This window comes from Siniperca chuatsi, linkage group LG12 (genome assembly GCF_020085105.1).
Source record: "Siniperca chuatsi isolate FFG_IHB_CAS linkage group LG12, ASM2008510v1, whole genome shotgun sequence".
In the NCBI taxonomy this organism is placed as follows: Eukaryota; Metazoa; Chordata; class Actinopteri; order Centrarchiformes; family Sinipercidae; genus Siniperca; species Siniperca chuatsi.
The window spans coordinates 21,196,914-21,217,037 of NC_058053.1; the positions used below are offsets into that span (position 1 = coordinate 21,196,914).

General features: G+C 41.8%; 1 protein-coding gene across 7 annotated transcripts in view; it reads left to right on the forward strand.

The window, feature by feature from the left end:
* usp9 (ubiquitin specific peptidase 9) overlaps positions 1–18,441 on the forward strand; it is a 44,150-nt gene extending 25,709 nt beyond the window's left edge. For 3 of the 7 annotated variants that reach the window (XM_044217234.1, XM_044217233.1, XM_044217237.1), the window contains 28 exons: positions 8–248; positions 564–713; positions 2,389–2,509; positions 2,637–2,767; positions 3,160–3,438; positions 3,570–3,707; positions 3,967–4,104; positions 4,492–4,658; positions 4,801–4,909; positions 5,055–5,201; positions 5,359–5,505; positions 5,590–5,797; positions 5,877–6,097; positions 6,291–6,478; positions 6,561–6,734; positions 6,857–6,998; positions 7,197–7,953; positions 9,559–9,682; positions 9,767–9,992; positions 10,182–10,311; positions 10,405–10,590; positions 10,923–11,143; positions 11,260–11,348; positions 11,444–11,600; positions 12,028–12,240; positions 13,145–13,174; positions 14,984–15,082; positions 16,309–18,441. In XM_044217234.1, coding sequence (XP_044073169.1) covers positions 8–248; positions 564–713; positions 2,389–2,509; positions 2,637–2,767; positions 3,160–3,438; positions 3,570–3,707; positions 3,967–4,104; positions 4,492–4,658; positions 4,801–4,909; positions 5,055–5,201; positions 5,359–5,505; positions 5,590–5,797; positions 5,877–6,097; positions 6,291–6,478; positions 6,561–6,734; positions 6,857–6,998; positions 7,197–7,953; positions 9,559–9,682; positions 9,767–9,992; positions 10,182–10,311; positions 10,405–10,590; positions 10,923–11,143; positions 11,260–11,348; positions 11,444–11,600; positions 12,028–12,240; positions 13,145–13,174; positions 14,984–15,082; positions 16,309–16,557 — 5,182 coding nt within the window. In that variant the 3' untranslated portion in view covers positions 16,558–18,441. The remainder of the gene's footprint in view (positions 1–7; positions 249–563; positions 714–2,388; positions 2,510–2,636; positions 2,768–3,159; positions 3,439–3,569; positions 3,708–3,966; positions 4,105–4,491; positions 4,659–4,800; positions 4,910–5,054; positions 5,202–5,358; positions 5,506–5,589; positions 5,798–5,876; positions 6,098–6,290; positions 6,479–6,560; positions 6,735–6,856; positions 6,999–7,196; positions 7,954–9,558; positions 9,683–9,766; positions 9,993–10,181; positions 10,312–10,404; positions 10,591–10,922; positions 11,144–11,259; positions 11,349–11,443; positions 11,601–12,027; positions 12,241–13,144; positions 13,175–14,983; positions 15,083–16,308) is intronic. The other 4 variants (XM_044217235.1, XM_044217238.1, XM_044217236.1 and 1 more) reach the window with 2 other exon arrangements.
* The last annotated feature ends 1,683 nt before the right edge of the window (positions 18,442–20,124 follow it).

Genomic DNA, 20,124 nt, shown 5'->3' on the forward strand with positions numbered 1-20,124 from the left:
CCTGCAGAGCTTTCCGTGGGAAGCATATCACATTGATCGTCCGTTTCCCCAACCAGGGGCGTCAGGTAGATGACTTGGATATCTGGTCACACACCAATGACACAATCGGCTCTGTTCGGCGTGGCATCCTAAACAGAATCAAAGCTAATGCTGCACATACCAAGATAGAGCTCTTTATTGGTGGGGAGGTTGTTGATCCAGCTGACGACAGGAAGCTGATTGGACAGCTCAATTTGAAGGACAAAACGGTGAGAATGTTGGACTGAATGTTATTCTTTTGCATAAACAAAATAGAAATCTTTTCATTAAAGGTGCTGTGCTGCCTTCTCTGTGCTTTTGTATGTGCATACAAATGTTAGAATGTGCATACAAAAGCACACTGTATGGCACTTTCTTGCTCTTTACTGTTAATTAAAATGAGTGATCCTAACCATTGTTTCCACTTCAAAAGTACCACTTATTTTAAAGCCAAAATAACAGTTAATTTGATGCCCACCATTGTTAGTTTCGTTATCTATTAGATCAGCATTAACTCTGTAATTTCTGTAATTTCTTTTGTATAGCTGATTACGGCCAAGCTGACCCAGGTGAGTGCTAACATGCCCTCAAGCCCAGACAGCTCCTCTGACTCATCCACTGGCTCTCCTGGTAACCACGGCAACCACTACAGCGATGGGCCCAACCCTGAGGTGGAGAGCTGTCTTCCTGGTGTGGTGAGTTTGCAGCACAGTTACTGTATTAATTGCACAAACTGAGCTATTTCCATGTTACCTCCAAATACTTTACTTGTGCCGCGATAACAAGGGCTGAGTGATGTTTTAATTAAATCATTAATTGATGATGTGTGACATGTTGTGTATACAGGGTTTATGGGGATCTTAAAAAGTCTTAAATGCCATTTTCCAAGGTATAACATTTTTTAGCTAGTTTTCAATATGTATATTTATCCAAAGAGGTTGTATGCTAACGTTTGCATGAATTTAATCATTGTGTAGGCGCATAGTGGGATTCTGTGTAGTTTAATTATGGAATCCTGCTAGATTTGACGTCATCTGGAAAGGACAACCGTTAGCACGCTCACTGTCCCTCTGACTGACTGCTGCTTGATATCGTTACACGAATGTCCTTTTACGCCTGGCTGAGGCACGTCTCTGGAAATAACAGTGAGGCATACTCTGTGTGTCGGAAGGCGATAAGTGTAGCCTCGACAGAAATCAACACTGTCTGGTCCCACATGCTAAGTGCTAGCCACAAAGCCGTCATGGGACGCAGACAGCGGGTCTCTTTCACGCAGTTCTGTGCTACACCACCATCCCTACCAACCACCACTGAAGCTACTACAACGGCCTCCGCTTTATCATCTGCTGCTGACCTCTGAGTGATAATGGGTACCACTCCCAACGCTGCACGCTGAGGTTCTGTGGTGTTTCATCATAGCAGCAAAACACCAATCCCTCAACTCTAATGACAGGATTTCAGATCTTTTTCGAGCGATGTTCCCAGATTCGGAAATAGCCAAGATGTTTGCCTGTGGAAAAGGGTACATAGTCCGATTCGGTTTAGCCCCATACTTTAAAGAACAGCTTGTTGATAGCATCAACAGATGCCATGATGGGTATTTGATAAGAGCAAGCTCTTACATGACATCACACCCCTGAAGCTCACCAAAGTTTCAAATATTAACTTTTATCAAAGTTCATTGGTCTAATACTGGTTATACAAGTACATGTAGGGACATTCTTGACCTCCAGTTCCTTTTAATTGTGCCATAACATACATATAAAAGAGTAATATAAAGAATTCATATATAGTAGCCTAATAACACAGAGTTCAAGTGTGTGTGTGTGTGTGTGTGTGTGTGTGTGTTAAAGGGAACGAGATTGTGTTTCTAGCTCTTGTGTATTACTGATGCATTGGGTTAGTCAACTCGAAGTGGCGATGAGGTCTTAAAATTTCTGGAAAGGGTCTTTTTAAAATGGTGTTAAATTTAACATCAGGATTCCTGCATATACCCTGTTATGATAATGTGATTTTTGTAAGCTAGTTATGTTATTAGAAAGGAAAACAAAGAATCTGGAGCAATCCCTTGGCAGTAATTTCCATGGATGCAAATTTTAAGCAATAGTGAGCAGTAATTTTAAAATATTACTTAACCTTTATATCAAATGTCTTATTTATTATTTAGGGACCCTTATATTGTACATCATATTACTTTGTGAAGTCAAAATCACAATGTGAAAATGTCAACATCACTCATCCCTAACGTTTACTACAGTGTGTTTTGTGTTCTAACCCCTGAATCGAACATGAGGCAGTGTGTCATTGTGTGTTGATCAGTATGTATAGTATAACAGCAGTGCTCTTAACAACCTCTGCCCTGTTTCACAGATTATGTCGCTGCATCTGCGCTACATTTCCTTCCTGTGGCAGGTGGCTGACCTGGGCTGCAACCTCAACATGCCACTGCTTAGAGATGGAGCTCGAATTCTCATGAAACTCATGCCCCCAGGTATAGAAGCACCTATTCTCTCAATATTTTCCAGCCAATTTACTTTATGAAAACATTCACCTACACAGACACCCACACAGGCAATGTTAACTCAATGGTCATGTTTGTCCTGTGTCTGTGTCCTTAGATAACACTACAGTGGAGAATCTGCGAGCTGTGTGTCTGGACCACGCCAAGCTTGGTGAGAACAGCCTCAGTCCATCACTGGACTCGCGCTTCTTCGGCCCCTCACCCTCACAAGTGCTCTACCTCATTGAGGTGGGTTCCAGTGTGCTTTTGCATCACACGTGGTGATACCTTTTGTACCCTGATAACCACTTTTTTGCATTTTCAGCTTGACTAGCCTGTGATGCAGTAGTGTGCCATTGTGTGTTGATTTGTGTGTGAACAGCAGTACTACAACTTCATTAGCAGTCATGAGATAGTATAGAAATATGTAGTCCGTCTCACAATGCAAAATTACTAAATTAGCTGGATAACTACAGTGAACAGAACGTGTTAACCATGTGCCACATTTGAGAGTTCCTGCTTTTACTCAGCAAAGATACCAAGATATGCCACTAATCCTGCTATGTGAAACAGACCCACTGTTTCTGTCCCATGTCTGTCCATCTATAAGAAGGTTCACACTATTCTCGCCCATGCTCCAGGTTGTTTATGCTTTGCTGATGCCAGCCAGTGCCACTCTGGGCGAGGACGCCAGCGACTTCCAGTACAACTTTTTGAAGAGTGGTGGGTTGCCCCTGGTGTTGAGCATGCTCACCAGGAACAACTTCCTCCCATCAGCGGACATGGAGACACGGCGTGGGGCCTACCTCAATGCGTTGAAGATCGCCAAGCTCCTTCTTACTGCCGTAGGCTTTGGGCATGTGAAAGCTGTGGCAGAGGCCTGCCAGCCCAATGCTGAGGGAAATATTCCTGTCTCACCGGTTAGGCCACACACATAACTCACACAGAGACATACCAGTATGACTAGTTCTAGTAGTTCCTATAGTTAACTACCATATCACTGACATGTCTTTGTCTTTCTCCACACCCCCATCACCTGCATTGTCTATAGATTAATCAGGCCACTCATGACCAGGCCCTGGTCCTCCAAAGTGCCCTGCAAAACATCCCCAACCCTGCCTCAGAATGCATGCTGCGCAACGTAGCCATCCGCCTGGCGCAGCAGATTTCTGATGAGGTAACAGAAAATGTAAGAATGGATTTTTTCTAAGGTTTGTAATATTAGAATATTGTGAACTAGTGTGGTAATGAATTTTAATGAATATTTTTTTTATAGGCACTGTATGTCAGATAGTAATTTAAGGGTAAATGTCTGCATAAATAAGCTAGTAATAAAGGTAGATACTCTTGAAAATTTGATATTTAACGTAGTGTTGGTTGTACATAAAGATAAGAAGAGGATTTTTATGGGACAATTGGCCTTTAATGGGATAATTTTTTTTCAACAGAATTTCTTCCAGGCATCGAAGTACATCCCAGACATTTGTGTGATTCGAGCAGTACAGAAAATAGTGTGGGCATCAGGCTGTGGTACAGTGCAGCTTGTCTTCAGTTCAAATGAAGAAATCAGCAAGATATATGAAAAGGTAAGTTGCCTTTGAATGTTGCTCTTGTGAGAGTTTTTGGTTTTAATTTTTGTTGAAAGTAATATTATTGTGATATGTGTATTATTTTAGAAAACATCAGTTCATAAAGTATAAGTAATTGAATAGGAAGTAGATTTTATTCCATAATGGAATAAATGGAATAAAATCCGCGCTGCACATCCCTCCATAATAGATGCAGACTGTTGTAGAACCTAGGAGGCAGGACAGTAAAACCTTGATCTCTAAAGGTCCTAAGCTTTTGAGCAAGATACAACCGAGAGACAAAGAGTGCTTGATGGGCTTAGTGGACTTTGAAGGGATTAGCAATTTAAAAATTGCAATACTGTATGTATTTTTGCAAAATATCTTTGATCTTTCTTTTTCTAGACAAATGCAGCTAAGGAGCCGGATGGGGAAGATGAGCAGGTGTGTTGCGAGGCCCTCGAAGTGATGACACTGTGTTTCGCCCTAATGCCCACGGCTCTCGACACACTCAGTAAGGAGAAGGCTTGGCAAACCTTCATCATAGACTTGCTGCTACACTGCCACAGCAAGTAAGTACACCAGGATGCGTTCTAACCAATTGCTGAAGCATAAATGTACTGACTTAAATGGCGGCGACATCCTCATTATCTGTAGCCTTTTATAGTTCTGACAGAATACCATGATGGTGATGTTGTCATTTGTGTTAAACAGATCTGTGCGTCAAATGGCCCAGGAGCAGTTTTTCCTGATGGCAACTAGGTGCTGTATGGGCCATCGACCCCTCCTCTTCTTTATCACCCTCCTCTTCACTGTGCTGGGGGTGAGTGGCTGTATGCCTTGTGTTCTTAAAAACTATCATTTATCTCTACTTTCTTTTATAATATGCATTATAGTGCATCACCACAGTGCCAGACAACAACAGTTAACTGCTTACAAGATCCTAATTACATATTGTCCATGTCCAGAGTACAGCCAAGGAGCGGGCCAAACATGCTGGAGACTACTTCACTTTACTCCGACATCTTTTGAACTATGCCTACAACAGCAACATCAACCTGCCAAATGCTGAGGTGCTGCTCAACAATGAGATCGACTGGCTGAAACGGATAAGGGTACAATCGCTTGTTAATCATATGTTCATGATCGGTTTTTATACTTTAAATATTTTAGCCAATATGTTGTATTACACCCCCTAAAAGAGCCTGTTGTTTGGCCCTCACAGTTGAGTTTGAGGCAGAGCTGATGGTACATAATGTTTGCATTTACTAGGATGAGGTTAAGAGAACAGGGGAGACGGGTGTGGAGGAGACCATCCTGGAGGGCCACCTTGGGGTCACCAAAGAGCTTCTAGCCTTCCAGACACCCGAGAAGAAGTATTACATCGGCTGCGAGAAAGGAGGCGCCAACCTCATTAAGGTACAACAAACCATCCCTTCTCTAATTTTGTCTCTTTTATCAACAACATAACTAAGAGGTAATTTCTCCCTTTCTTCTGATTAGGAGCTGATCGACGACTTCATCTTCCCAGCATCTAATGTGTACCTGCAGTACATGAAGAGTGGCGAGTTCCCCACAGAGCAGGCCATCCCAGTGTGCAGCACCCCTGCTTCCATCAACGCTGGCTTTGAGCTCCTGGTGGCACTGGCTGTTGGCTGTGTCCGCAACCTCAAGCAAATAGTCGACACCCTGACTGACATGTACTACTTAGGTAGGGAGACTCCAGTCTGGCATTTTCACAGATGAATTTCACTGACGATTTGTAAACTACACCATGCCTCTCCTTCTAGGTTGTGAGACACTGACGGAGTGGGAGTATTTGCCTCCGGTGGGGCCACGGCCCAACAAAGGCTTTGTAGGTTTGAAGAACGCTGGGGCCACCTGTTATATGAACTCTGTCATTCAGCAGCTGTACATGATCCCTCCAATTCGCAACGGCATCCTGGCCATTGAAGGCACAGGCACTGATGTGGATGATGACATGTCAGGGGATGAGAAGCAGGAGAATGAGGTACAGTGAGAGTTTGTGTTGGAATAAAGGCTTTGCTCTATAACGATGTTCATCCTTTCTCAACATCCAATGACAAAATTTGATTTGTGTCCCCAGTGAACACAATGACATACAGTAGCAAAAAGTAATGAACAATTGTGGATGTGGAGACATGTTGTTAGTTATGTTTCATCTGTACGTTTTGTCTCCACAGAGTAACGTGGATCCTCGTGATGAGGTGTTCAGCTACCACCATCAGTTCGATGATAAGCCCGCCAGTAAGTCAGAGGACAGGAAAGAGTACAACATTGGGGTACTACGCCACCTACAGGTCATTTTTGGACATCTGGCTGCATCCAGACTGCAGTACTATGTCCCTAGGGGATTCTGGAAACAGTTCAGGTATTTCAAAGACTCAAAGTAATTTTGATTGGATATGCGTTTTGCCTGTTCAGCAGTTGCTGATGCATTATTGTCTTTTTAGGTTATGGGGTGAGCCAGTGAACTTGCGGGAGCAGCATGATGCTCTGGAGTTTTTCAACTCTTTGGTGGACAGTCTCGATGAAGCCTTGAAAGCCCTGGGCCACCCCGCCATGCTCAGCAAGGTGTTGGGAGGGTCCTTCGCTGACCAGAAGATCTGTCAGGGATGCCCTCACAGGTGAGTGCAGTCGTTTTCCCTGTGCGTGGTTACTGGAAATATTTTAACACTTTCAGAAATATAAACTTCAGACTGCCTTTTCTTCTTGTTACCTTTTTATTAATAATTTTTTATGTTGTCAGGTATGAGTGTGAAGAGTCGTTCACAACACTCAATGTAGACATCAGAAACCACCAGAACCTGTTGGACTCCATGGAGCAGTACGTTAAAGGAGATCTGCTTGAGGGAGCCAACGCCTACCACTGTGAGAAGTGTAATAAGAAGGTGAGAATGGAGCACCCATCTGGTTGCCAGCCAATGTTAGAATGTGATAATCATAAAGTGCTGTGATAAAACAGAGGAGGCATTAATGGCTGTCCCATGGTTTACTGACCAGTATCTGTTTTCTTTTTCTCATTAACTTCTTGGAGATTTATTTAAAGGGCCAGAGAGGTAATCTGTAATGTTTGCTCTCCTTGTCAGGTGGACACAGTGAAGCGCCTGCTGATTAAGAAGCTGCCACCTGTCCTGGCCATCCAGCTGAAGCGCTTTGACTATGACTGGGAGAGAGAGTGTGCCATTAAGTTCAATGACTACTTTGAGTTCCCCAGGGAACTCGACATGGAGCCGTACACTGTAGCTGGTGTGGCTAAGCTAGAGGGCGATGACGTCAACCCGGAGAACCAGGTGATCCAACAGAACGAGCCCTCTGAACCCACACCTTCAGGCAGCTCTAAGTATCGTCTGGTGGGAGTGCTGGTCCACTCAGGCCAGGCCAGTGGCGGACACTACTATTCCTACATAATCCAGAGGAACGGGGGTGATGGCGAGAAGAACCGCTGGTATAAGTTTGATGATGGTGATGTGACTGAGTGCAAGATGGACGATGAGGAGGAGATGAAGAACCAGTGCTTTGGAGGGGAATACATGGGCGAGGTGTTCGATCATATGATGAAAAGGATGTCGTACCGGAGGCAGAAGCGCTGGTGGAACGCCTACATCCTTTTCTATGAGCGTATGGACTCACTGGACAAGGACAGCGAGCTTGTCAAATACATCTCAGAGTTGACCGTCTCCTCCACCAAGCCGCATCAGGTCAAGATGCCTGGTGTCATCGAGTGCAGCGTCCGCAAGCAGAACGTCCAATTCATGCACAACCGAATGCAATACAGCCTGGAATATTTCCAGTTCATTAAGAAACTTCTGACCTGTAACAGTGTCTATTTAAACCCTCCTCCAGGTATGCATCATTTTTGTGTGTGCTGCTAAATGGGTTTTTAAATTCAAAACTAATTCAGTGGATCTTCAATATTATTGTATATTGAAAGATAGAAAAAATGAAACGCTTCTAGGTAGCCACTTAACCGCAACTCAAACCTTGGGTGGGATGTTTTAGAAGCACTGTACAAACACTTGAAACATAAACTGCAACAAAAACGCACACAAAAGCTGGCTGTTGCAACAGATATTGCCCTGGTAAATGATGGTTGTGAACACAATATTGTTTTCTATGTCTATCTATGAAATCTACATTTCTCACACTGTGTAGCTGTTTTTACTTATTTTATTTAACCAGGTAAAGCCCAGTGAACTTGAAAACCTCTTTTGGGATCGAAACCTGGCGAAGATGGCAGCTAAATAAAGTTGCGATACAAAAACAAGCGACAGATATTAAGAAGGGTAAAATAAGATAATAAGAGACCAAGCATTAATCAGACAAGTAATTAGTGTTTGTCTTTGTTCCACAACGTGGGTAAATACATCAGGGATCGATAATATACCTGATAAGGAATGGTTGACTCTACAAACGTACAGTTCAACCCTTGCGTGTGCACGATTGTGAGAGTGACTGTAAATGTGAGGCATGTGATTTGTTACAGCTGCACAGTATCACGTCACTCCTCCAGTTATGACTGCATATCCAATAACCCCAGATGGGGTATCATCATATCTCCACTGTGGATTTCAAAGCTTCTCTCTTAGACGTTGAAGATGTAGCAGCTGCCATTATAATTTTATCACTAATATCTAGCTTGCTTGTCTGAAGAGTTACATTTCAAAGTGATGCTAATATACAGCATCCCTGTGGAAAGAATTGGTGGTCAGTAGCATTTAGCATTGGCTGCCGAGAAATGCACTGCCTCTGCAATGCATTATTAATGGAGCCAGAGCCTGGTAATGTTCCACAGGAAAATAAATGTTTGAGGGCAGTCGTTAAAATAGAAGCATGCGATAGAATGATTCAGATCTTGAAGAACATGGATGGGTAGTACATTTTGTTTGCTACCTTTATATCGTTTTCAGCAGCAGCAAAGTGATTTTTACAAAATAATTTATTGTCATAAGCTAGGTTTTCAGACAACCCAGCTACTGACCCAACAGATTGACCCAGTATGGTAGTTTGAATGTATGATTTGATATATTACTGATTGGCCTCACTCAGAGATCAGTGGACATTTTTTGTAGCTTGCTCTGAGCCTTAACGCTGCTGTCTCTCTTTCTGAGCTGACTACTTCCCAGCGGCTGCGTTATCATCTTGCATTTTGTTTATGCTGGATTGAACTAGGATGAGACATGATGGCATTCAGTATCTTTTACGTCACTCTTTATAATAGGATGTGTATAAAGTAGTCGTGGTTCGCGCATTATTCATTGTGTTGACTCTGTACTCCAGCACATTGGATTTGACATGAAATAATGACTACGAGGTTAAAGTGCCAACTGTCAGCTTCAATTTGAGAATGTTTACATCTGTGTAGGAATTGTAACCCATTTTGTTTATAGTTCCCAAATTAGGCAACAAAAGATTTTCATGTTTTGTTAATCATTGCTCTCTTTTTATCAGGACAAGACCATCTTCTGCCAGAGGCAGAGGAGATTGCTATGATAAGTGCTCAGCTGGCTGCAAGGTTCCTCTTCAGCACAGGTTTTCACACCAAGAAAGTAGTACGGGGTCCTGCCAGTGACTGGTAAGCTCTGTCTGCATCTGTGTTTTGGGGTTTTCTCTCTGTTTTCTGCTTCTCTATAAATATTCTCCTTGTCCTTCCTTCCAGGTATGACGCCCTCTGCATCCTCCTGAGACACAGTAAGAATGTACGCTATTGGTTTGCACACAACGTTCTGTTCGCTTACCCTAACCGGTTCTCGGAGTACCTGCTTGAGTGCCCGAGCGCTGAGGTCCGTGGTGCATTTGCCAAGCTCATTGTCTTCATCGCTCACTTCTCCATGCAAGACGGCCCCTGCCCCTCCCCCACCGCCTCGCCTGGACCCTCTACTCAGGTTGGTGCCAGGCTTCAGCTGAGCTCTCTGGAATATGGGCTTTTATTAGGATTTTCTGGAAGTTTGAGTCACCAATTCTTGGAAGATACTTTAGGCAGTTTGTATTACTGAGAGTGTTGCCTTCCTGTTTTTTTTGATTGATGTAACCCTGCTGTGGTTTGTCATTTGTTTTCCATGTTTGTACATCAGGGCTGTGATAACCTCAGTCTAAGTGACCACCTGTTGAGAGCTGTACTCAACCTGCTCAGAAGAGAGGTTTCTGAACACGGCCGTCACCTGCAGCAGTACTTCAACCTCTTTGTCATGTATGCCAATCTTGGTAAGTAGCACATAGCAATCACACTCCTGTCATGTACATCTGTTCCTCAGTGAATTGTACAAGCAAGGTTAATGCAAAATATAATTCACACAGGCCTGGCAGAAAAGACCCAGCTGTTGAAGCTGAATGTCCCTGCCACTTTCATGTTGGTTGCTCTGGACGAGGGTCCCGGCCCTCCCATTAAGTACCAGTACGCTGAGCTGGGCAAGCTCTACACTGTGGTCTCCCAGCTGGTCCGTTGCTGTGACGTCTCTACACGCATGCAGTCCTCCATCAATGGTAAGTGTTTTACTCATCAGCCACACTAAATGTGATCTGCACTGAGCCGATATTAGCCAGTAATAAATCATTAAACAGCCTGGGGTGGGGTGGGGTGGGGAGAGTTGGAGCCCAATGAGGATTTTCATCCTTGCTCAGGATCTAGTGACTGACAAACCAGCCACTCTGAGCCTCTTGCCTTGTGTAGGCAGAGCTTGGAGCTGAGGGCTTTCAGAGATGATGGGTGAAAGGCACTGTCTGAAGAAAACTTTTCTATATATATATTTGCCTCTAATAACTACATGTATTTCAGATTAGAGTTACTCTAAATTTCTTTCCTCTACCCTCTCCAGGTAACCCTCCTCTTCCTAACCCGTATGGTGACAACAACCTGACAGCCCCAGTGATGCCTGTGCAGCAGCTGGTGGCAGAGATCCTGTTTGTGAGGACCAGCTATGTGAAGAAGATCATCGAGGACTGCAGCAACTCTGAGGAGACAGTGAAGCTGCTTCGCTTCAGCTGCTGGGAGAACCCTCAGTTCTCCTCCACTGTGCTCAGTGAGCTCCTCTGGCAGGTAAATGTCTAAATGCTTCTTTAGACCAACAGGACATCCATAATTCCACAGGTGGCTTACTTGTATGTATCCACAAGACCCTATGTTCAGATCACGTATGTGTTGTGTGTCTGCAGGTGGCGTACTCCTACACCTATGAGCTGAGGCCTTACCTGGACTTGCTGCTACAGATCCTGCTCATTGAGGACTCCTGGCAGACACACAGGTCAGACCGATTGCTCAGTGTGTAAATTATGAGTACTGCGTTGTTTTGAATGTGGTCAGAGTTTAAATTTCTCATTTCCCTGTTTGGTTGTGTAGGATCCACAATGTGCTGAAGGGCATTCCTGATGACAGAGATGGGCTTTTTGACACCATCCAGCGCTCCAAGAACCACTACCAGAAACGAGCCTACCAGTGCATCAAGTGCATGGTGGCCCTCTTTAGCAACTGCTCTGTGGCTTACCAGATCCTACAGGTACGCTTACTGACAGATGGAACGATCTCTCTCTCCTGTTGTCTACACGACATGTCACACTACACATACACCATTAAAAGTATTTTGTGATTTGAAAATGCCAGATAACTTTGGGCAGGACAAAAAAAAACCTGTATCTTCGATACAGTTCTCCTGTTGTCAGGCCCAGTTACTTATCCTTGGTGAAGAGCATTTATCTTCTTATTTTATTTGTATTTTCCATCTCTACCAGAAGCTGTCTCTTCCAAACACTAGCTAATATACACTCAAGACTCATTGATTGAATAGGAACCAATGTCTTTCTCCTGTCCGAGCACAGCACTATAAAACAGTCAAATTACATGTTAAGAACAGTAAACTGTGGCATTCATCCATACAACAGGTGAAGCCATATATGCTAATCAGCATGTTCTTCTTGTGCATACAGAGTAATGGTGACCTGAAACGAAAGTGGACGTGGGCAGTGGAGTGGTTGGGGGATGAGCTTGAAAGGAGGCCATACACAGGGAACCCCCAGTACACCTACAACAACTGGTCCCCTCCGGTTCAGAGCAACGAGACCTCCAACGGCTATTTCCTGGAGCGTTCACACAGTGCACGTATGACACTGGCCAAAGCCTGTGAACTTTGTCCCGAGGAGGTAATTGCATTCACGTTGTACCCTTCACTCACACACATGCACGCACACTTTTGCCTAATGTCACATTAGCATTATCTTTCAGTCTTAGGGATTGTGCTTAGGGAGCCAAACCATACCAGTAAAGCTATAGGACACTGTATGTAGGTATACATGTGATAAGTTAAAAAAACATCTGAAGTTCAAAACAGCTGTTCAGAATCACAACAGTTCTGTCAAACTTTTCAGATTAAGTCAAACATCAGTATGGCAAGGGGTCTTTCTGTTAAATGCAAATATATGAAATCAAGGCGGCCACGTGAATATTGAAAATGTACCTGAAAACACCACAGTAAAACATATCTACATGGCCGAGGTTGCTATGGGAACATGTTAACAATGGTGTACAGTGTTGAAGGTAACAGAAAAATCCCCCAGAAATACTGTATGACTGAGCCAGAGGAGCTTTAACAATCTGATGTGTACCCACATCAACACAGCAACCCACTGAGTACTAAGTTGACCAGAATATTTATCAACAATTTTAATGATTGATTTTTCTTTTTCTCTATCTGATGTCATTATAAATTGAATATGTTTCGGTTTTGTGGCTGTTGCTTTTTTCTGACATTTGATAGAATAAATGATTTTATAGACTGAATTTTAAAAATCTGACATTTAAGACTTAGAATGATTAATTGGACCCATTAATTTAGTGTTTCCAACAAGCCATTAAATGTAAATGTCCTCCCAAGTTACAGCTATGATATGTTTACTATGCTGAATATGTTTTGTATTGATACATGGCTGCAGTTCACAATGCATACAAATATAATTTTTTTGTTCTCACTTAAAATAAGTTACTTGTATTTTTATGTTGACAAATCCAGTCAAATGACACACTTCTCCTGTAATATTCCATACACAGCTCAAGTGTACTCAGGGAAGCCCAGGGAAGGTCAGTATTCCAGGCACCACAACATAAAGGAAGGAAATGAAACAAAATTTGATTAAAGAATCAGCAGAGAAACAATGAACAGTTGGCCAAATTATAGGCCTCCGACACAATTAACATTTGTTTAGTTAGAATTGCACATATTTGAGTTTCCTGTAGCTTAGATAGTCATCAGTGGCAGAGGCTAGAAACATCTTGAGTCCCCATAGTTTTCCCAATTCTTTCAACTTTTCTCAGTTTTCTTTTTGGATTCTTATTTATGTGACAAACATGTTATATAAATAGTTAAGCACAGAATGTTAGAGTAGGCTATGTTTATACAAACTGCCAGAATGATTTATAGACAGTAAATTAATTAGCACTTTGAGTTGTCAACACTTTTATTTCCAGTATATAACCCCTTGAGATGTGTATTATTGTTTTTCTATCTTGTATATGTAGAAAGTATGTTCTCAAATTATGTACATGCTGTGTTAGTAAGTCAGATTATGACCATAGATAAACGACAAAGTAAAAACTGCCATCCCCCATCCTGTTGTCCACTCGTATATAATAAAAGAAAAGGTAGACAGGCTGCCAGTGAGATGCCATACAGTGTAACTGGCATAAGAGATCATGTTATGCAGCTGCACACAGTGAACAGATCTTTGTTCTCTTGCTGTCCTGTTGCCCAGTCAGTGCCAGTGATTCGCCAAAGCAACATCACTGACATACCCAGTCTTCCATCTCAATCTAGTGCTCTTTTGCCAATTTTTGCTTCCTCCCCAACTCAAATTGTGATGCTGCCAGCCACCTGCATCTGATTGAAAACTCTTAGCCTCATCTATACTTCAGTATTCAGTCGTAGTTACAGTATTTAAACTGTGAGACAATGACTGTACTGTAAGCAAGATTTTGTCCCCATTATGTTATTGTAGCTAATATACTATGTATTTATAGGCTTTTGTCATTTTGGTAGTTACCTGTTAACCTTTGATATTATGTACCAGTAAACATACATTTTAAAACTGAATATCCTCACCTGTTAGTTGGGAGAACCACTCCTTTAGAAAATTAGGACATAATTTGACAAAACAACCTCTAACACAAGGTTGTCAATCATTTATTTTATTTGATTCAAATCAGATGTAGTTTAAAATCTTGTAGGCAACAAAAATTCACACATTTTTGATATAGTTCGGATAATAGCTAGATTTAAAGAGTTAAAACAACACAAGGATGGTTTTTGTGATGGCATTTATTAGTACAAATTTGTGTTAATAGCCTGACAGGTTCTGTTGTTTTCCCACTTATGATTTTACATCATGTTGTAATATGTTCATTTGCACACAGAAATGTAATTTACCATCACATAGATATATGATTAACTATTGTGAAATGATAAGGCTGCTGTTATTTAATATTTTTCTTACTGTCAACAAATGGCATAAGAAAAATTAAAAACTATCACCAGCCTTGTCCTTTGAAAATGGCACACTGAAATAACCTCGACAGTAGAGAGGTTCATGTGCACCTTCTGTTAGCTGTTTTTCTAAACAATTACCAGCAGCTCTGGTGCTGAGAGGATTCTCTCAGGTGTAGAATCCACCCACACACATAATCAAATCTCATTTAAACCTCATTTACTTGATAATGTAACACAGTTGTAAATTTGACTTTCCCCACACAACCTACTGACAGAGGCTTAACATTATACCCACTATTTTGTTCAAATAAAGTAGCAATTCCTGCTGTATATATTTTATATATAGTCTCTAATTTACTTTGAAAATTTAAATTAATTTGTGATAACATTTATCCCATATCTGCTAGGAGCCAGATGAACAGGAAGCACCTGACGATCAAGACTCCTCCCCACCTGAGGACACGTCTCTGTACCCACATTCTCCTGGAACTACCCAGTTTCAGCAGGTAGTGTATCGGGGTCCCGTTTACCTCACATCCTCACGACAGGCAGTGATGTGTAAAAGACGATCTGGTTTCTTTCATGCTGCTGGGATTTCGGTTTGTCGTATTTTCTATTTGTGTCTCACCTATTACAGCAGAGCAGGGAGTATGAACATGGAAGTGGCGTCAGTTCTCGTAGCCAGTCTCACACAGCCATGTGTAATGCCAGTAACCATGGCAACAGAGATTTTTACTTAAGCATCCCAAGAGTTATTTAGTGCCCGAGTGCTCAAACAACCAGAGGCTCAAGTTTAAAGTCAGTTTTCCTGACAAATTAACTACTTTTGTTTTTAAAAAAAATCTGAAGTCTGAATATCAAAAAAAATATCCTCACAATCTTTCATCACACATTAAAAGATGTTTACACCAGTCCCATTTAAAAATAAATAAATAAGTTTAAAAAAAAGAGAGAGAAAATAAATTTAAAAAATATATGTGGCATGAAGGAGTAAACGATAAGAAGGGGAATAAAATAACACGGAATAAGTAACTATTACATTACACACACTAATGGAGATCAGCCCAGTTTTGAAAATAAAATAGTTGCCAGATCTTATAAAAATTCCTCTCTTAGCTCTGAGGGGTGTGTTTGAGTTTGAGATGTGCCGTTACCTTATCTAACCGTCAGTGACAGGGCAGCATAGTTTTTCTTCCATCTGAGGAGAATCAAGCAATGTAGAAAAGACCACAGCTTCTTCTTGGTTAGCTGTGATCTTTAAGTCCTTCGAGACCACCGAGAATATGGCCGTTAAAGGATTAGGATCATTAAGGGACAAGGTTAGCAATATTCAAAATGTTTCTGTTATCGTCAACAAATCCTGTTAAAAGACCAAAGCAAACAATGCATTAGTTTGTCTCTCAGGACATTTCGACTCAAAATGGAACATGTCACCCAGTGCTATGATGTGGCATGTTTTGTGTTTTCATTGTTTTTTGGACAACAATGGCGCTCTCTGATACAGGAATAAGACATCTCAGGCTTTTCATACACAGACGATACTTGTTAGTAGGATCAATTTATTGTTGGTTTTTAGTCTTTTCATGGTGTCTAGAAGTCTTCCAGCCTTGGACAAGCCCAAAACATGGCTGTGGGTGCTCGGACAAATTTATTACTTAAACAAAAAGTTAAACAATTGGTAAACAATAGTTCACAGTGCACTGATTTTTGTCCACTCTCTCCTCCTGAACAGAACAACCACCCCCATGGGCAGCCGTACACCGGGCCTGCTGCTCAACACATGAACAACCCCCAGCGTCCTGGTCCTGCCTCTGCCCCGACTCCAGGCCCCACACAGACCGCCACCCCAGGCCCTGGTCCCACTCCCGGCCCAAGCCCGCGAGCACAAGAGAACTGGGAGAGCACCGAGGAGGTCGCCCCTGCCCCCGCACCCGCACCCGCCCCAGCCTCCACCCCAGCGCCTGCCCCGCCTAAGGAGTAACATCCCCTCCCTGTCTGCTGTGCCTCGAGCCTCCATCGTCCCGCTCTCCTTCCTCTCATCCTTCGGTCAACAGAGCTCCTTGTCGGGCGCCTCTCTCTCGCTCTCTCTCTCTCTCTCTCTTTCTTTCTGGCCCCAGGGCAGGGCAGAGCCGGGCCTCCCATCCCCTCTCCAGGCCACTTCTCTCTCCCGTCATCCAGTGAGAGGTGCTCTTCCCTGGCCTGGGGCTGCCTGACCGTGTGACAGGGGCCTGCTGGCGGCTGCAGAGGCGAGGGAGTGGACAAGAGTTCTAATAAAGAAAAACAAATTTACCCAGAGCCGACGATGCTGATGCGCTTGTCTACAAGACGAAAAGGTGTACATAGTATGTTAATGTTTTTGACTGTTCAGATCCCCCAGTAGCATAACTCTGTGTGGTTTGCTGTTGGGAGATGTTGCAGATATTATGAAAAACAAAATGGATATTATAAATAAGAAAAATGCCCAAAAAAAACTGTAAGAAGACAACAACTCCTCTTTGTTTTATCACCCATGCTCAGCAGTAAAGTTTGTTCTACCATCGGACAGTTACTGGTCATTCAACTGTAGAAGGACACATTGTTATTATCATAATTATATTATTATTCTTAAGCTCCTTGGCAACCTTACGACCGATGCCAAATCAACTCATGAGCTGTGGTTGGTTTTAGTGTGAGATAAGGAATGGTTGGGTGGACTTTTACGGTGTTTGGTTGATGTGAAAAAGCAGTGATGCAACATTGTTCTGAAACTCATTGCCTTTCTTTTTTTTTTTTTTTTTTTTTTTTTGTTTGTTCTGGTAATTAATTCAATCCTTTTTCGAAGCTCTAGTTAATATGCTGTAACATTTAGCATGGCTTCTCACCAGAATAGTGTAGCCCAAGAGAAGACTTGTGATCATAACAACCTAAAGCTGTTCTTAATCCACATCTCCAGAGGGGTGTTGTTACCCTTAGGTTTTTTGTTTTTGTTCCTTTTTCTACTCATCTACCCTATCTACAAATGAGGGCGATATTTTGAACCAATGTATGAATAAGTGGCTTTTCAATTGCACATTATAATCCTCCAACTTCACATTTGGCAGTCAGTTTTGGTGGGATAGACGGCTTAGCTTTCATATTTAGGAATTCTGAAAAATGAAACACATATGCAACAGAATTGCTGCACTGGGCTATCTGGTGTATACTAGACTGTGTGGTTTGCTTCTGTCTCTTCAATAGAGCCTAGTCGTAGACAGACTTGTTGCCCATCGGCTTCCTTTTTGCCGTGGAGCTGGTCAGGTTTGGCGTCTGGCTGCTGCTCGGGATTAGTGACTTCATCCCAAACCACAGCGAGACCCTCGCCCTCTCTCGCTCCACGGAGAATAGGTTCCACAGCAGGGTTGTACCGTAAGAATAGCGGCTGGTTAGTCATGTTGCAACTTGAGCTAACGTAATTCTGTAGGAGTAAAAGGTAAACATCAGTAAATACTGTATTTAATTGGTAACTTGAATGCATGTATTTTTTGAATTTTTTTTTTTGTCTAAAAACATACCAAATACTCCTGCAAATGAAAATATTCTGCCCATCGTATTATATTTAAATATTTTGCTCTTATTTTATAGAATTTATTTTGTTGTATTTCACTAAAAATAGAATTTGATTTAAGAGGAACATTTTTGTCCTTGTGTTATTTTTAAAGAAGATATTGACTGTACAGAGTTCTGCGCCCTGTTTTTTGCCGACTTTTGTTTTGGCCATGGTGTGACGTTGAATTCTGGAGCTACAGTCGCGATGTGGACTTTCACTTTGTGAGGTTTTTTGTGCACAGAAATATAACAAAAAAAAAAAAGCATTGCGCCCTTAGCAAATAAAGAACATGGAATCTTGCCTGTGTCTCATTTCTACTTGTGGAAAGTAAACATCTGCTAAGCATCACAGACTTCCATCCAGAAAGTGTCCAATTATATCAGAAATACTTTATACACACATTAGTCAGCTAAACCCTATCTAGTATTGTTACAAAATGCATTCACATTTGCTGCTGACATTTCGGCAGGGTTCAAAGTGCCGTTTTGTTTTGTACCAAGTCGTGAAGTTATGACAAGTAAGGTTTGTTGATTCTGCATCAGTTAAGACAGTGAGGAGATTAGAGAGGTCACTGTCGCAGGGACATTTTTTGGTCACGTGATTTGAAACCTCTCTTAAAGGGGCACTCCACCTATTTTACACATCAAGTTCACTTGTCATGTACTACTATACGACAGCAGTTTATTAGCAAAGGTGGAAGAAGTACTCTGACCTTTTACTTAAGTATAAGTAGCATTACTACAGTACAGAAAAACTGCTACAAGTAAAAGTCCTGCATTTAAAATTACAAAAGTATTAGCATGAGAATATACTTAAAGTACCAAAAGTAAAAGTACTCATGCTGAATGGACCATTTCAGAATAATATTTATTATATTATTGCATTATAATTATTGATGCGTTGATGTGTACAGTGCTATATTATTGCAGCTGGTAAATGTGGGGCTAATTCTAATGTAGTTATATATATTATATACATTTCTTTATATACTGCTGGGTAGCTTGTGAATTTCCCCCTGGAGATCAATAATGTCTTATTGATAATATTTGTTTTTTGATTATATTTTATATCTGAATCTGGAAAGTAACTAAAGTTATCAAATAAATGTCATGGAGTAAAAAGTACAATATTTGCCTCTGAATTGTAGTGGAGTAGAAGTATAATGTAGCAGAAAATGGAAATACTTAAGTACAATACCTCAAAATTGTACTCGAGTAAATGTACTTAGTTACTTTGCACCAGTTATTAGGTACACCAAGCTAAAACAAATGCAGTCTAATACAACAGTCCGGCAATAAATCCTCCCTGATGTAGTTTGTGCTGCTGTTTAACTGTTAGGATATCCTCATTGATGTTAACGGGGTGGACAAAATAATGGAAACACCTGCCAGTATAATGCAGTATAGTGCAACAGCACCACAAATTACATCCTCCCAAATGTCCACACAGTTAAATCCAAACCTCTCTAAAACAGTTTCAACAAAAAACTGAACATTATAACCTTCAGGATGTATTGCAGGACTGTTGTATTAAGACTATTAACTTTAGCTTGGTGTACCTAATATACTGGCAACTGAGTGTGTAATGTCTTGTATTGCTGCAGAGGGTGCGCTCCAAAGTCTTACCTAGATGATGTCATCAGGGTTATCTTGACTTTTCAATAATGAACACATAAAGGAGCATTTCTGTAAATGTGTGCGTGTAAACCAGCCTGCTAATTTTGAGCTTGGGCAGCAACTCTGCAACACACATCATATGAAAGACGTACCTGTTCACCAGGCAGGATCCAGTGTTTCTGGAGCTTGACACTTTGTGCTACAATCTTAAAAGTCAAGATATTTTGGCCTCTGCTGCTTCAGTTTTGACCTCTTTGGAGTGCCCCAGCTTTATGGAAGTGACATACTTAACTGCTGGATGTTAATCGTGGTTCCCAACCTGGGGGCCACCTTTCAAGGGGTCCCAAGAAAGATTTCAGATACTTCT